This window comes from Polistes canadensis, unplaced genomic scaffold (genome assembly GCF_001313835.1).
Source record: "Polistes canadensis isolate GaletaPanama2010 unplaced genomic scaffold, ASM131383v1 scaffold_43, whole genome shotgun sequence".
NCBI lineage: Eukaryota > Metazoa > Arthropoda > Insecta > Hymenoptera > Vespidae > Polistes > Polistes canadensis.
Genome location: NW_014569590.1, coordinates 383,547 through 399,206, shown reverse-complemented (window position 1 = coordinate 399,206; position 15,660 = coordinate 383,547). Strand labels below are relative to the sequence as shown.

Here is a 15,660-nt window from a genome sequence, read left to right as displayed (position 1 = left end):
GTTAATTTTTTTTAAATTTATTTAAATTATATGTTCACATTAAAGAGAGATGGTTAAATCTGAAGCCTAGAAATGAAAAACTGATGGTACCATTTAACAATACGAAGATTCCAGTAGAATCTTGCTGCATATCTTGCGATTGTCTTCCATCTTGTGAAGACATTACGTATACTGTGTCCACCAGCGATATTCCATTAAATATTCCATATTTAACTTGGAATAGGTAATACGAAAAAATGTGAAAAAAAAATTAGTTAAATAGAAATAATGAAATTAATTGAAATCTATTTTAAATAGAAAAAGAACTTATATCAATAATCACAGTTTAGTGCATATCTATTTCGGATCTCCTAGAACAACAAAAATAAGACAAGATATGCTTTTCTATTGGTATGAACTAATGAGTAAGTGTTAAAAAATTTGTAATGCGTCATTAAGTTCCAAATTATTATTATTATTATTATTATTATTATTATTATTATTTTTATATTATTATTATTATTATTTTTATATTATTATTATTATTATTATTATTANTATTATTTTTATATTATTATTATTATTATTATTATTATTATTATTATTATTATTATTATTATTATTATTATTATTATTATTTATCATGATATATTTATAGGTAATTATGGAGGTATATGTAGCTTATTTTTGGGTCTTAGTATAATCAGTTTAATCGAAATGGTTTACTTTTGTATTATGCGTTGCATCAATTTTTTATTTGAACCATCATCAGTGGAGTCAACTAATTCAGGAAATAATGTTCCTATTACAACGATTAATGTTGAACCTAAAGAATCACAAACGGTGGTCTTGTATTGGAAAGAAATAAGCGGAAAAATCTCTAAAGAAATTAATCTAACGTTTCTGCCTTTAGATGGATAAAGGAATTTAACAGATAAATCGATGTTCTAACAACGATCGTCACATTCAGTAATGTTCGGTGGTGAACAGACACTATGTTTTACTCCAAAAGAATATTGCGGTGAGAGATCTAATTTTGTAGGATTATATTTAGGTCCTGGACTCCGACAAATGTCTTTGTAGGATTGTAAAAGACCTATACTGAACATTGGTGATACTGGTTTAATTATATCCAAATTATATGGCGCAGAAGGTCCAGGTCCACCGACACATTTAACATCAGGAATTTTTAATCCTCTGTAAAAATAAAATTATACAGAATTTATAATTAATTAGATAAGAAAAAGTATATTAGTGTACACTTACATGCTAAAACTAGGTCCATGAAAGATGTGCTTGACATTATAAGGTCCAGGTGTTACACAACTTTTTTTGTAATCTGTGCGCCACTTTAGAGAAAACATAGGACCGCTTCTAGGAGATGGTAAAGAATATTTCGGACCAGGACTAACAGTTTTATCTGTAATCCACCAAAATAAGACAATTTTTATACTATAATATACTTTCGATAAGTACAAGGAAAATACTCAAATAGCTATGAAATTAATTACCAGTGATTTTTAAAGGAAATCCAAACTTAAAGCCATTTGGTTTCAATCCTGGAAGCATATACTTTGGTCCAGGACTTCTACACAGATCTTCAGAGATTTCTCTCAGACCAAATGTAAATGCCGGATTTCTATACTTCGAGACGCAATGGTCTTTGTGACCAACGAGCGTTTTCAATTTGTATTTTGGTCCTGGAGCTTTGTTTTAATCAATGTTTAGAAAATTAATGCGACCGCTATGTAAAATAAAATCTAATATCTTCAAATAGAATTCTTACTGGATACACCGCAAAATGATACATCCGTTGTCTTAGCAGGTTTTTTCATATCACCGGCTTTATTCGCGGCATTAGCCGCCCTGGGAGGCATTGTTATAAATTTCAAATTAATTTACATATTTTACAGGAAAATTTTTATCTATTAAAAGTGAAAATATTGAACTTGAAATTATGTGAAATTATGTCAACTTCATTTTGATTAGAAGAAAAAAAACAATTGACAGTCCGATTGGATCTACCAAATTTGTGTATACACATTTATACATGTATATATACGTAGATACACATAATTAAATAGGAATATACATATCTGATTGAAGACACATCACATTTATTAAACACAAGGTGTAAAAACATATAAAATTATTATACAATTTGTACAAAATCTCGTCGATCCAATCAACGCAAAAGCGCGTGCATATTCTTCTTTCCGTTCAATCTTCGTCTAAACTCGTAATAGGATTCCCTGCACATTCACTGTGTCTAACACCAAACGAAAATTTAGGAGCACGTCTTCCAGTATTAAAAGTAGGATTATAACGTGGTCCTGGACTCAGATAATCTTCAGGAAGTTCGTGACGCCATTTAAAACTGTACATTGGATTGCGTTTCTTTACAATATTTGGATCAAGATTCGCATAAGCCGCTGGACCTGGACTTAAAGTTTCTAATGGAGGTTCGTAATACCCACCACTTGAAAATAAATAATATATTATTTATTAAAAAATAAAAGAATTAATTATGATTAATTGAATATAACAAAATATACACACATGGTATAAGCAGCTTGTGCTCTCTTATCTGGTATTTTAGAACCTATACATGTTGGTATTGTGTAAGCATTTGGTCCAGGCCCTTCAAGAATTTGCAATGCTTGACCTTTAGATTTGATGCTATAAGCAGGAGCTCTACGACTATGATTCATTGGTAGACATTGTTCAGGCGAATATGCGCCAGGTCCTGGCCCTAAATCTAAAACTATAAGAGATTACATCTAATTTAACCATAATATTGAATGTATCTTATATATAATTCTTATAGTTAGAAAGCATATATATTTGCAGATTAATCTATTTCATATTTTTACTTGGATCAGCATATTTAATGGCTATCGTATATGCAGGTGGTTTGTCTATTCCAAACTTTGTTAATTTCTGGATGTTATAACGTGGACCAGGACCAACTGATTCTTTTTCTAATCCTACATAATATCTTATACTATATGCTGGACCTCTACGTTTAGATGGATCATGTCCAACATGTCCAACTAATGATGGTAATTTATAAACTGGTCCAGGACCTAAGTTAAAACATTTAGTAATAACAAATGTTCTGAGGTTATTGTTACAATGTATAAATGAATTTAATTTATATACTTCTGGTTAGACAATCAACTTTGGGTTTACTCTCTACGTTTTCCATTTGTTAGTAAATTTCTATTAAAAAAAAAATGCAAAGTAAAAATACATAAAACTTAAAAGATTTTCAAAAATGAAAATAAAAAATTTACATATAAGGGTACATTATAGTAAATCATATAAGACTATAGTGAATCTAGTATAGAGTTATATGTAGCAATATTCACAGTAGTTATTGTCAACTGTATTGTAAAAATAATTTAATATAATACTATAATTATGATTAAAGAAGAAATTTAATCTAATATAATAGAATAATACAATTTATAATTTACAAATATATTTTTAAAATATAAAATATCTACATAACTCTTCCAAATTATAATTATTCATATGATCTACTCTAAATTATTATAATTTGCCAGATTATAATTTAAATCATTTTTTAATTTTTTATCACATCATCTTCCGAATCATCTTCCAAATTATCGCTAAAATCATCTTCCGAATTATCAGTAAAATCATCACTACAATGATCTTTCTTAACTCTTAAATCTTTATTTAAAGATGATTTTTCTGTATTCTTTTCGTTCTCTTCTTCGTCATCGCTTTCTTCTGAATCTTCGTTCTCATCATTAGTAGTTTTAGAATCAATGTTCTTTGAGTTACCTAAATGAAATAAAATATATGTATAATATAGTTATATGTATAGAATCTTTAAATATTGGAATATTAATTATAGTTACAATTACGATTCATAGATCTTATAATCGTTCTTCGTTTCCTTTCAGGTAATTGTTTCAAGAACATCTGTGTCTCCGCATCCAATTTCATAATTTCTTCTTTGTTTGGTTTAGCTTCTATTATTTCACGCTTTTCACAACACTTAGGACAAACTTTATGATCTTTTGAGCAGGGTAGACACATTGTATGATAAGCGTGCCTAACTGTTTTTTCTTCGCACTTAGTGCATTTAGCTGGTGCCTTGAGAGGCTTATATTTTTTGTATTTAATCTTCCACTCAATTATTTTTTTACATCTTTCGCATACATTTGCTACTTCTATGTTATTAATAAATTTAGTTTTGTGAGATTTGTCATGCAGATCATTCTTAAAAACAGTTTGATTTTTATATTTCTGAGGCCTGGACCGTTTCGTATTTCCTTTCTGGCAACTCATATTTGTGTTATTTATTTATTTATTCATATATATAATATTATCCTGTAATTCATACAATATTTTATTTAATTACTAAATAATTCACATTGTTTGTTATATATTTTGAGATTATTAAAAAGTAGTATCTTAAATAAATTAATTTTCTGTAATTAATTTATTATTTAGTAAAGATAAAAAAAAATTAGTGTATATATAAACACATATGGCGTGTATACATACTCTTACCTATTCAGTGAAAAAAATAAAGATAAAAATACACAATATCATATGTTTGATATTAGCACTAAGTTTCCATGATTAGATATTACTTTTAATCCACATTGCGAGATAAATGACCGGATGCCAGCTTAAAGGCTCGGTTTTTTAACCTACTACAATCGATTGATTTTATTGGTCTCTACTAGGTTTAAAATTTCTAAAATATTTATTATATAAATTATTGTATATATACAAGTATTACAATAAATGTTGTTTGCATATACATATTATCTTTAATTGAAATGATATTTACATATATTTAACATGATTTTAATTTAGTGTAATATTTAGTTTGTTTATATCCACGTATTCAATGTTAATACGATACGAAGATAGTGATTAAAAAAAAATACTTTATTGACTATATTTTTATTTTTTTATGTTAAGAACATATATACTTATTCCTCACATATTATTCGAATATAATAAATAACAAAAAAGATCTTCAACACGAAATAAATGACGACTGTGTATAAGAAATAGCGAGCCAATCAGCAGTAAGTAAGAGAAGTTCTTGCACGTCATTGGTCGACGATCATAATAAAGAAACTTTATATATTTAACAGAAAAATTTAAATTTTCATTAAGTAAAAAAACATATTTCATCTATCTATTAAATATATTATAGATATTATATAGATAATGACGAATTTCGCGAATTGTGTGAGAGAACCAGGCGCAGAACGATACCGTGGCTTTCGGACTTTTTGAACCTCTTTAAATAAACGTCTATTTAGACCCAAATTATTTCGTGGTGATTTTCTAATAGTCGATTTACGAACTAAAAGATTCACTTCGAGTTACTGTATAATATAGAGATCGTGTCAAAGTTAAAAAAATAAAAGAAAACGAAACAAATTATACAGAAAGATAACTACGTCAAAATACATATAACAGAAAGGATTATTATCTACTATTTATATATATGCATATACATAATATATATACATATTTTATCCCATCGCGTCTTCATTTTGATTGGTTCATAGTATAAAATAGTGGGGGAAGGATGTTAGGTTAATCTATAAAAGGCGACGCGCTGCGGGATCATACGTATTCGAGTTGTTGTATAAGGTTTTGAGTAGTTCGGCGATTTATCTTCGAGACTTTGAAAGTAAAATCAATTTATAATGACTGGTCGTGGTAAGGGAGGAAAAGGATTGGGAAAGGGAGGAGCTAAACGCCATAGAAAGGTTCTACGTGATAACATCCAAGGTATTACCAAACCAGCTATTCGTCGATTAGCTCGACGTGGTGGTGTCAAACGTATTTCTGGTTTGATATACGAAGAAACACGCGGTGTACTTAAGGTTTTTCTTGAAAACGTTATTCGAGATGCTGTCACCTATACCGAACACGCTAAGAGAAAAACTGTTACCGCCATGGACGTTGTCTATGCATTGAAAAGACAAGGCAGAACCCTTTATGGATTTGGAGGTTAAACGAGTAAAAATGACATTGGCTTATTTAATCGGCCCTTTTCAGGGCCACAAATTTATTTATCTTACAAAGGAACGGATATATCGCTTTCTATATGTATCATTATGTATATGAAATCAATCATTTGAAAAAATACGTTAACGTCTATTCTTTTCTTATCGACCCATCTGATTAAACGAGAAGTTCAATTTTATTGTTTATTTATTTGTGTTTTATATTCAATATCATCTAATTAGCTTATGACACATTTATATGTATAATATATATATATATATATATATATATAATTTATTGTATAATTAGGTTTATTAAAATGATGAAAATGAAAGATATTATTTAGAGCTAGTAAAAGAGAAAAGTGAAAAAATGCATCTATATGTACATATCGATGACTAATTAAGATTAGGTTGTTGATTGTTCGATAACCTTCGAGAGCTTTCTTTAAAGATGGCGCTGATGCAAGCAAACTAAGCATTTCCTTTACATGATTTAATTATGAGAAATAAAAACTAGATTTAAAAAAAGACTAATATTATTAATTTTTCCCGTAGAATATATTTTAACATTCAAAGCTTATATTTTATTAATATTAAATACCGTAATTTTTTAGTTATTCCATGGATAAAAAGAGATCGTATATTTTCTAAGATAGTTGAGTTACTTGTCGCAATTTATAAGTGTTAGCACGTACTGAATCACATCAGTTACATTCTAAACTTCACCAAGAATACTCGTCATAATGAAACAAAAATGGACGTTAATCGTCCCTGTGATATTTTTATTGTCACCATTGACGTTACAACTTAATTTATTTAATCGATTTCATTTAACACAAATGGTTAAAGGACACCATAACAATGAATTTGGCGCGAAATATAAATACGAAATCAAAACTTTTGAAGTTCCTGTAAGTGTGTGTGTATATTTATATATAATTAATTTATAATTAATTTATATATTAATATATATAATTATATATTCGTAAATTACAAATTTTAGTAATTTACAAATGTAATATATTATATATATTATTATATATATTATTATTATTATTTATTAATATTATTTATTAATAGTCATTCTTGTTCAAAGGCTTAAGAATTAATACAGAGTTTAATAATATACATATATATATATATATATAATTTTTTATATATTTATTTATTTGTTTGCAGGTAGATCATTTTAGTTTTGCAGTAAAAGATAAATTTAACATCCGATATCTCGTTAACGATACATGGCGACGCGGGAACAATGCACCTATTTTTTTTTACACGGGAAATGAAGGTGATATCGAAGTTTTCGCCGAAAATACGGTAATTATAAAACTTTATACTTTTTTTTTACATATTTAATTTGATTTAAGAGAAATTAACAAGCATTTAATTTCAGGGATTTATGTGGGAAATAGCACCGGAATTTGGTGCAATGGTGGTTTTTGCAGAGCATCGATATTATGGTTCATCCATGCCATTTGGAAATAAATCATTTACCAATCCTGCACATTCTGGATATTTGACCTCCCAACAAGCTATTGCTGATTACGTTGATCTTATCGAATATTTGAGATCAAATGAGGTCAGAAAGCACAGTCCTGTTATTGTTTTCGGTGGTTCATACGGCGGTATGCTCAGTGCATGGATGCGTTTGAAATATCCTCACATTGTTCAAGGGTGGGTGTGTTATTTCAGAAATAACAACTCTCGATGATTCATATTTATTTTTTATAGACATCATTTTTCTTTCGCTTTATCGGCTACTTCATTAATCTTACACATATTAATCTTTATAACATAGTTTAATTTATAACAGGAAAGTTGCTTATATTAAATTATTAATATAGCGATGATAAAACACGTTAAACGGTAAAGAAAAGAAAGAAACGATAAACGAAGAAATAAACATTGTTATTATCTTTTTGTTTACGCGTTTAGCTTCGGATATTATCTGTTGTTAGTTTCTTCAATAACTTTTAAATGATATTTCATTATATTTATATATTTATAGAGCTATAGCAGCGTCAGCTCCGATTTTACAATTCACTGGTATTACTTCTTGCGAATCATTTGCACGCATAGCAACGTCCAGTTATCGTGCGGCAGATGAAGCGTGTCCGAAATTAATTAAAAGATCATGGAATGTAATAACTAATCTCACGTCGAACGGTAAACTGATGGATATATTTCTTTTCTGATATCTTTTAACTTTTATTTTAATTTTGTGTTTTTATTAATAGACGAGGGTAAAAAATGGTTGTCAGACAATTGGAAATTATGTAAGCCGCTTAAAAATTCAACGCACGTTGAGGAATTACAAGCTTTCTTGGAAGATGTTTATGGAAATATCGCGATGGTTAATTATCCGTACGAAACTAACTTTCTAGTACCATTGCCTCCCAATCCTGTAAAAGTAAGAAGAAATTATTTATGGTGGTGATTACAAAAGTGATCTAATTAAAAATGAATGCGAGGAATAGATTAATATTATGATATTTATTTTTGTTTATTTATTCTTTTTAGGTTTTCTGCAGTCATTTAACGAACTCGTCATTAACAGGAAAACCATTGTTAACTGCATTGTACAAAGCATTAAGTATTTTCACGAATTATACTGGTCAAGCAACTTGTACGGATCCAACGAATACTTCAGGAAACTTAGGAGCCGATGCTTGGGATTATCAAGCATGCAGTGAAATTGTTACGGTCCTTTGTAGCGATGGAGTTAACGACATGTTTAGATTTGAACCTTGGGATATTAAAAAGATAAGCGACGAATGTTTTAAGAAATATGGTATACGTTCCAAACCATATATGGCTTGTAAAGAATATGGTTGTAAGAATCTTTCAACCGCGACTAATATTGTTTTTAGGTAAGTTTTGTAGATAAATAATGTAACTAATCTGATACACGAGAAATTTATTTCCTTTTATTTAGCAATGGATTGATAGATCCATGGTCAGGTGGTGGCGTATTATGGAATTTGTCTTCCTCCGCAATTGCTGTGATTATTCCCGAAGGTGCTCATCACATTGATTTGAGAGCTAGCAATCCTAGAGATCCTTACAGTGTTACATTAGCAAGAGTATATCATCGTAATTTTATAAAACAGTGGATCAAGGAATATCAAGAACAGAAACATAGAATATTGGTAACATAATTTTCTTTTCTTTTCTTTCTAATAGATGCTGTTTTATGCGAAAGTAGTTCTATATAAAACAACTGTATGTGTATATGTCATCGTTAAATTTTATTTTTTAAATTATAAATACAAAGGCAGCATACGCAGACAATTATAATTATTAAAATCTAATTATCGTGATTCTTATATTACGTGTAAATAAAGTGCAGAAAAAGAAAAACATTCGAAATAATATAAGCGTTTCATTATCACAGTACTTAATAAATGCATTATAAGTAACTACAAAAGATTAAAGAGCATAAAAAGTATATGAGATAATAAATATTGTTGATGTTTTAAACGCATTGTCAATTCAGGCTCGATAATTGAAGGGCTTTATAACCATTTTTTTTTGTTCTTTTTATTTTTTATTTATTTTGGTTCGCTTAGATTCTTTTGGTTCGATCAAAAATATATATCATTCGTTAAAACCTTGCTATAATTCTATTATTTTAATTCAATGGCTTTTTTAAACGACATATTATAGTAAGACAGAGATAAGAACATTGATCAATCGATTTAGAGACGGGGACGAGAAATAGGTTTTATACATTAAATAAATAAATTAGTGATAGTCTATACCAAGTTAACAGGGAAATCTTGATATTGTTGAATTACAATACGTCTCTAATTGTAAGAGTATTTGTTCTCACATACACGCGGACTTTATCGAGACGTGTTGTTTATCAAAAATCTCTTATACGATGGTAATGTAAAAACATGTAATAAATTTTTTCAGCTGTTATTAAATATCTTGACATGCATCAATAATATCCTACTTGCCTTTGAGGCATGATATTTATTAGGTTTTTATTTCTAATAACACAGGTACTGTATGATAAACATACTTTTCTTCTCTATTATAATTCTTTTTTTTCCTTTGGAAATGATCTGTGTCAATACCATGATAAAAGGGAAAGATATTGTATATATTGAAATTAGTATTCATTTAAGTTTCATTATTTGGTCTGCATCTTGCAATTTTTTCTATTGCATCACAGAATAAATATGTAACAATTTGTTATAATTACAATTGATGTACATAGAAAAATTTTTAAAAATTTAATTAAAATAGGACAAATTGATAGAAATAACAAGGAATGATATAGAATGAGTTTGCGATCATTAATATCATCGTATTATAATAAATATCTCGACGCGTGTAAAAGAATATTTAAAAAAAATGTTCATTTAAGTATTTCAAATAAATTCGATTAAAAAGATTCTTCAAAAATAATTTGAAGAGAAATATAACTATAATTATACGTAAGAATATCACCGTACTATTGCATGAAGCACACATCGAAGTGACTCTATGTACTCTATATAGCAATACTACTGGATAAGTTGAAGAGTCACCTCGTTTAATATATGTGCTACAATGTGCATAAGTTGACGTTAGAAATTATCACATTGAATAAAAAATAAATAAATAAATTTGTTACTACTTATTAAAAAAAAGTATTTAAAAAATGCTAAGTAAGATTTGAAATACCATTATTATTTCATAACCTAATATTCCTTTAGTGTGGCGTACGTCGATGAGCTGTAGTTGGTCGTGGGACACCGGAACGATTTCTTATTTTTTTCGGTTGTATAAACGTAGTATCCGTTCTTGTGTTATATGTAAGATATATATTTGACATATCAGGTTGTATTTGCTATAAAAATACAAATAAATTAATTTAAATACAAATTAATTTAAATACAAATTAATTTAAATACAATATTGTTTTAAACAACTTACATCTCTGTTATTTCCAATAGGCGGTATTACCTGTGATTTACGCATATTATTACCGGTATATGCTACACACTTTAATTGCCATTCGCCAATATCATCGTTCCAATGAACGTATCTTTCAATCATAGTCTATAATACGTATAAATAATAAACTCGTTAAAACAATTATTTAAGACTTTCAAATATAAATTTAATACATAATATTAATTGATATATACATACTTGATACTGTAATGGTATATAGTTATTCACAATTAATTCGTGAAGTTGTAATTCTCTTCCGATATCTCTAACACCTTCTAAGAGACCTTCCATTTCTCTTTGATGTTCTTGTTGCAAATCGGATAATTCAGCTTTAACGGACATAAGCATTGTATAAACTCTAGCTAATTTTTTAGTTTTTCCAGCTGCTTCTTCCTGCAAAGAGGAATATTTTTCTTCTATGTCTATACGTTCCGCTTCTTTCTCTTCTATAGCTTTCTTTAATTGTTCCTCTCGACTTTTACGTTGATCAAGTTCGATAGCTGCGGCAGCCAATAATTGTTCCTGGGCTTCAGCTTTTTCTAACAAATTTTCACCACCGACTAATATTTTATTTTGTAAATTTTGCATTTTTTGTCTTAAGGCTTCCTTTTCACTTCTGTAAAATAGAAATTCTCGTTAGGTGGTACAATATTCTATGCTTTTTTTTATACTTACTGTGTCCTTTTTAATTCGATAACATCTTTATCATCTGGACTTTTGTCATCTCTTTCTGCTTTATCGGCTTTTTCCGTATTTACATCTTTGTCGCCTAATTCTTCCATTGTTAACATTTGACTTCTCCTGTGTCTTGCTTTCTTCTCGCGTCGTGGTTCTCCTGTATCTTCTGAATCTTCCGTTTCAGATTCTGTTTCTGATAATTCTGTGATATTTTCTTCAAGTTGCTTTCGTAATTGTTCAATTTCGACTTGGAATTGACGAAGCAAAGCATCCTTAGGATCTTCGTTTATTCTTGCTCTATTCTTTATATTCTTAGCACGATTAGCATAACGTAGAGTACTTATAGTTTCATCGTAATTTATATCAGCAGGACTTACATTTGCACACTAAATAATCATAGAATTATATTTTAACACGTACAATACTATATTCAGTTTTTTATTCACTTTGAATGAAATCTTTAATAAATACATACCATCAATGTTTTAGAATTACCACCCAAAGAATCTTGAAGCAATCTTGTCAATTTTGAATTTCTGTAAGGCACATGAGAGCTTTGCCCATCAACAAGAGCAGATATTACATTACCCAGTGTTGACAATGATAAATTTATTTTAGTTGCTTCTCTAAGTCTTACTCCACTTGCTTTTGTTTTACTTTGTCTTTCAGAACCCTAAAATATAATCACTTTATTATATATATTCCTAACACAAAATTTTATATCAATTACGTACAGCTAAATCCACTAAATGGAGTTTTCCCATTTTAACATGTTGCTCTCCATCTTCGCCAAGTTGACTGGATTCAACAGTTATTGTAAATATAGCATGAGATCTAGAGCTGGAAACATTCATAGCAGTTGCTCCCACGATGCCTGCAAAGGTAAAATATTTTTATTTCGACTTAATGTCTTATTTATATTTTAATATATTTTGTTTTTTTTTTTTAAATAAGAAAGACATTGCACTCACGATTCTTATTGCCAAGTGACATGATGCGATCTAAATCATCAGCATTATTAACGACATAGCCACTAAGATCTTTCACGAAGACTCCAATATCAGGTCGTTCCTTGACCTCTAATCGAGTAGTTTGATCTTTGCCAAGAAGATCTCTTACTTCTTCGTTGTAAATTTCCAAGTATGTTGCACGTACAAGGAATCTGTAAAATGGAATACTGTAATTTTCATCATTCAAACATACTATCATTAAACTTACTTTTGATTCTCATCTGCTTTAGCTATGTGCCCAAATATATGAGCAAAGGTATTGGGTATAACACCTCTAAGTTGAGGAGGAGTCTTAGCACCTGACATTGTATATGTTTTACCAGTACCAGTTTGACCATATGCAAGTATTGTTCCATTATATCCTTGCAAAACTTTATCAACGATAGGTCTAGCGGTTTCATTGTAAATATCGACTTGAGTAGAATCCGTATCAAAGACAGCATCGAAAGAGAAAACTTTGGGGGGTTCGCCATGAACCGCATTTGGATTGTTAACAGTTATTTCGCTATTCAATGTATCAACCTTTATTATGTTTTTGCTGTGTCCGTCCAACTCCTTTCCATTTAATGGCCGAACACGAACAACGACTCTGACATTTTCTATCTCTCCCAGTTCTGCGACATTATCCTACATGAAATAAAAAATAAAATTGTATGGTAGAATTAAAATATTGAAAGTTGAAAGTTGAAAGATAATATAATTAAATATATTGAAAAAAAAATTCAAAAAAAAAATATTAAATTAAATTTAATAATACAAGTGTAAAATGAATTGCAATTATCTATCATCTTTTATCTTTTTTTTTCTCCTCCTGTCAAAATAACGTATACAATAGTTGTCAAATTTCAACGGGACAAACGTCAAACGACGAATGCAATTATCTACTCGATAATACTCGTTATTATAAATAACATATTGTTAAAAAAAGTATACTAACTCCCGTTCCCGGCATTGCAGTACGGTTGATCGACGCGTAACGGTTACATAAGAAAAAAGAACAATTTTTTAAAGCATGTTATTTTATTTTTTAAACACTGACAGACCAAGCAAAGGACTAGCAGACAACCTCAGTAAACAAATGGATCGATCTGTGTAGTTACACAGTTGCGAGTATACGCATGACGGAGAACGTCATCGTTTTATTCCTAGAGAAAACATCGAATTCCCTAGATTTTAGTGTTTTCTTCTTTTTATTTTAAATTGTTTATAAATAAAAGCTAAAAAAAAAGACCAAAGATAAAATCAAAAAAATATTATATCAATGAGTATTGGACAAATATTTTTTACTTATTACAAATATAATTTAATATTTTTTAATCGAAGGACACGTTAGAATTCAACGAAACGTCTTTATTCTATTTTATTTCATATTTCATATAAATTCCCATTTTTTTTTATATTAAATGATTAATAAATAAAAATGATCAAAATAATGATAATAATAAAAATAAATTATTGAATGTAAAAAAGAGTATATTCTAGCATTTATCGCAAGTGCATTCTAAGATTTTACAATATAAGACAAGTTAGAATTCAACAAAGCAATTACAAACCCCCTCGATCACAGATCTCGATATTTTAACATTTAAATCAATTTTTAACAAATTAATACTTTTCTTAATTACTCAATTATATTTCTAAACTATTTTTAAACTTAAAAATTGTTGGATAAGGTGTCTTGCTGACTAGAAATTAGGAAATTATATAATTTTTCTTTAAATAACTATAAATTATATTAGCAAGAAGGACCGACTGCTATTTAGATTGGGCATCAACAAACTCGGGAACGATTAAAACCATAAATAAAACTTTTTAACTTTAATGCAATCTCGTAATTTAGAAAGAACGTTTGTTCCTTATTAAGATGGTGATAATTAAGGAAGGACATTTATGTTCGTTGATAGTCAATTTATGGTGGCAATTATCGTCGAGTGAAACTAGTATGCAGACACACTAGGGACAATGGGGAGTAGAAACCCTCTTTTTCTTTTATTCTATCTCACTCTCTCTATCTCTTTTTCTCTCTTACTCTTATTATTTATCTTTCTTTTTCTCTTTCTTTCTTTCCTCCCCTTTCCTGTTTCTTCTACGCAGTACAAGGCAACCCCCGTTCCCCCTGTGAGTGCGTGCATGTTAGCTTCGTTCGAACGAACGAACGTTCGTGCTCGTTTAAAGCGGTGCAGCTGACGATGGCAACAATACGTTCCCCATGGAACAAGAACACTATGCCTTTTTCCATGGGATTACTCAAAGAGACTTGAAAACCCCAACTAACGTGTGACGTTAACGTGTCCTTGGATTATCCTATAGTTTTTAATTTAAAATATCGACATTTATTCTTTAGTTTCAAATAATAACACGCCAATGGTGAGTTCAATGCTGTGCTGTCGTGCATCCATTTTTAATGTTATATGATTTTAGTTCTATGAATTTAGGGTAACACGAAATCGAGTTTGATGATTCATTTTATTTCGACTCGTTCTATTGTTTGTCAGTGAATAATTCGAGATACAATTTATTTCTTACGAGAAAAATCATTTTAAGTAGGAAAATAAAAAAAAATTGATTTTAATACTTCAATTAATTGCTCAAATTTGTGTTTGATCGAACACGTATTTTTTTTATGTGCACGTAGATACGATTATAATGTGTTTTTTATTTTAATTTGATACGGGAAATATAAACGCGTGTGTGGAAAATATATCTATGTCCCTCACGCGTTTCATATTCTCTTAATTCTTATGGCTTCTGAAAGTATTTCCGTAACTTCATCAACCCTTTTGAAGTAAGAAAAAAAGAAAGATAGATAGAGAGAGAGAGAATATTTCCTCTTTAGTAGAGCATCATGTGTATTCATGGAAAGTTTCATTAATGCTAGTAGTATAAACTAATAATACATACAAAGAAAACTGGTAAGGCCTTTCAATATCTCGTGATTAGAAGTAACTAATTGTAAGACTCAACAGCCTTCGAGTACTTTCACATATGTACTTACGTATAAAAATAGATACATATTTTGAATGTTG

At 29.1% G+C, this 15,660-nt stretch overlaps 6 protein-coding genes across 7 annotated transcripts; 2 read left to right on the top strand and 4 right to left on the bottom strand.

Annotated features, from left to right (window-relative positions):
• Nucleotides 1-673: 673 nt before the first annotated feature.
• LOC106785000 (outer dense fiber protein 3-like) lies at nt 674-1,992 on the bottom strand. Its single transcript, XM_014745092.1, has 4 exons — nt 1,766-1,992; nt 1,491-1,685; nt 1,246-1,399; nt 674-1,176 (listed from the first exon to the last, which is right to left on the bottom strand). Exons 1-4 carry the CDS (start codon nt 1,854-1,856, stop codon nt 927-929), a joined length of 690 nt encoding a protein of 229 aa, XP_014600578.1. The 5' UTR covers nt 1,857-1,992; the 3' UTR covers nt 674-926.
• Nucleotides 1,993-2,076: 84 nt separating this feature from the next.
• On the bottom strand, nt 2,077-3,289 carry LOC106784972 (outer dense fiber protein 3-like). The gene is made up of 5 exons (XM_014745045.1): nt 3,276-3,289; nt 3,179-3,201; nt 2,853-3,143; nt 2,539-2,743; nt 2,077-2,458 (listed from the first exon to the last, which is right to left on the bottom strand). The coding sequence occupies exons 1-5, from the start codon at nt 3,287-3,289 to the stop codon at nt 2,200-2,202; spliced, it is 792 nt and encodes a 263-aa protein (XP_014600531.1). The 3' UTR covers nt 2,077-2,199.
• Nucleotides 3,290-3,381: 92 nt separating this feature from the next.
• LOC106785001 (uncharacterized protein C9orf85 homolog) lies at nt 3,382-5,096 on the bottom strand. 2 transcript variants are annotated; one of them, XM_014745093.1, is made up of 4 exons: nt 4,814-5,041; nt 4,528-4,717; nt 3,870-4,344; nt 3,382-3,792 (listed from the first exon to the last, which is right to left on the bottom strand). In XM_014745093.1, exons 3-4 carry the CDS (start codon nt 4,300-4,302, stop codon nt 3,569-3,571), a joined length of 657 nt encoding a protein of 218 aa, XP_014600579.1. In that variant the 5' UTR covers nt 4,303-4,344; nt 4,528-4,717; nt 4,814-5,041; the 3' UTR covers nt 3,382-3,568. The 2 variants fall into 2 exon arrangements, with proteins under 2 accessions (XP_014600579.1, XP_014600580.1); XM_014745094.1 differs by having other exon boundaries at nt 3,497-3,792; nt 3,876-4,344; nt 4,814-5,096.
• A 502-nt stretch (nt 5,097-5,598) lies between these two features.
• LOC106785003 (histone H4) lies at nt 5,599-6,135 on the top strand. Its single transcript, XM_014745095.1, has one exon. It carries the CDS (start codon nt 5,691-5,693, stop codon nt 6,000-6,002), a length of 312 nt encoding a protein of 103 aa, XP_014600581.1. The 5' UTR covers nt 5,599-5,690; the 3' UTR covers nt 6,003-6,135.
• A 479-nt stretch (nt 6,136-6,614) lies between these two features.
• On the top strand, nt 6,615-9,373 carry LOC106784999 (lysosomal Pro-X carboxypeptidase). Its single transcript, XM_014745091.1, has 7 exons — nt 6,615-6,907; nt 7,176-7,316; nt 7,393-7,673; nt 8,008-8,165; nt 8,237-8,409; nt 8,520-8,869; nt 8,935-9,373. The coding sequence occupies exons 1-7, from the start codon at nt 6,740-6,742 to the stop codon at nt 9,155-9,157; spliced, it is 1,494 nt and encodes a 497-aa protein (XP_014600577.1). The 5' UTR covers nt 6,615-6,739; the 3' UTR covers nt 9,158-9,373.
• On the bottom strand, nt 9,225-13,729 carry LOC106784998 (kinesin-II 85 kDa subunit). The gene is made up of 9 exons (XM_014745090.1): nt 13,572-13,729; nt 12,843-13,261; nt 12,596-12,786; nt 12,359-12,498; nt 12,100-12,297; nt 11,622-12,010; nt 11,145-11,562; nt 10,926-11,051; nt 9,225-10,839 (listed from the first exon to the last, which is right to left on the bottom strand). The coding sequence occupies exons 1-9, from the start codon at nt 13,584-13,586 to the stop codon at nt 10,702-10,704; spliced, it is 2,034 nt and encodes a 677-aa protein (XP_014600576.1). The 5' UTR covers nt 13,587-13,729; the 3' UTR covers nt 9,225-10,701.
• Nucleotides 13,730-15,660: the final 1,931 nt, after the last annotated feature.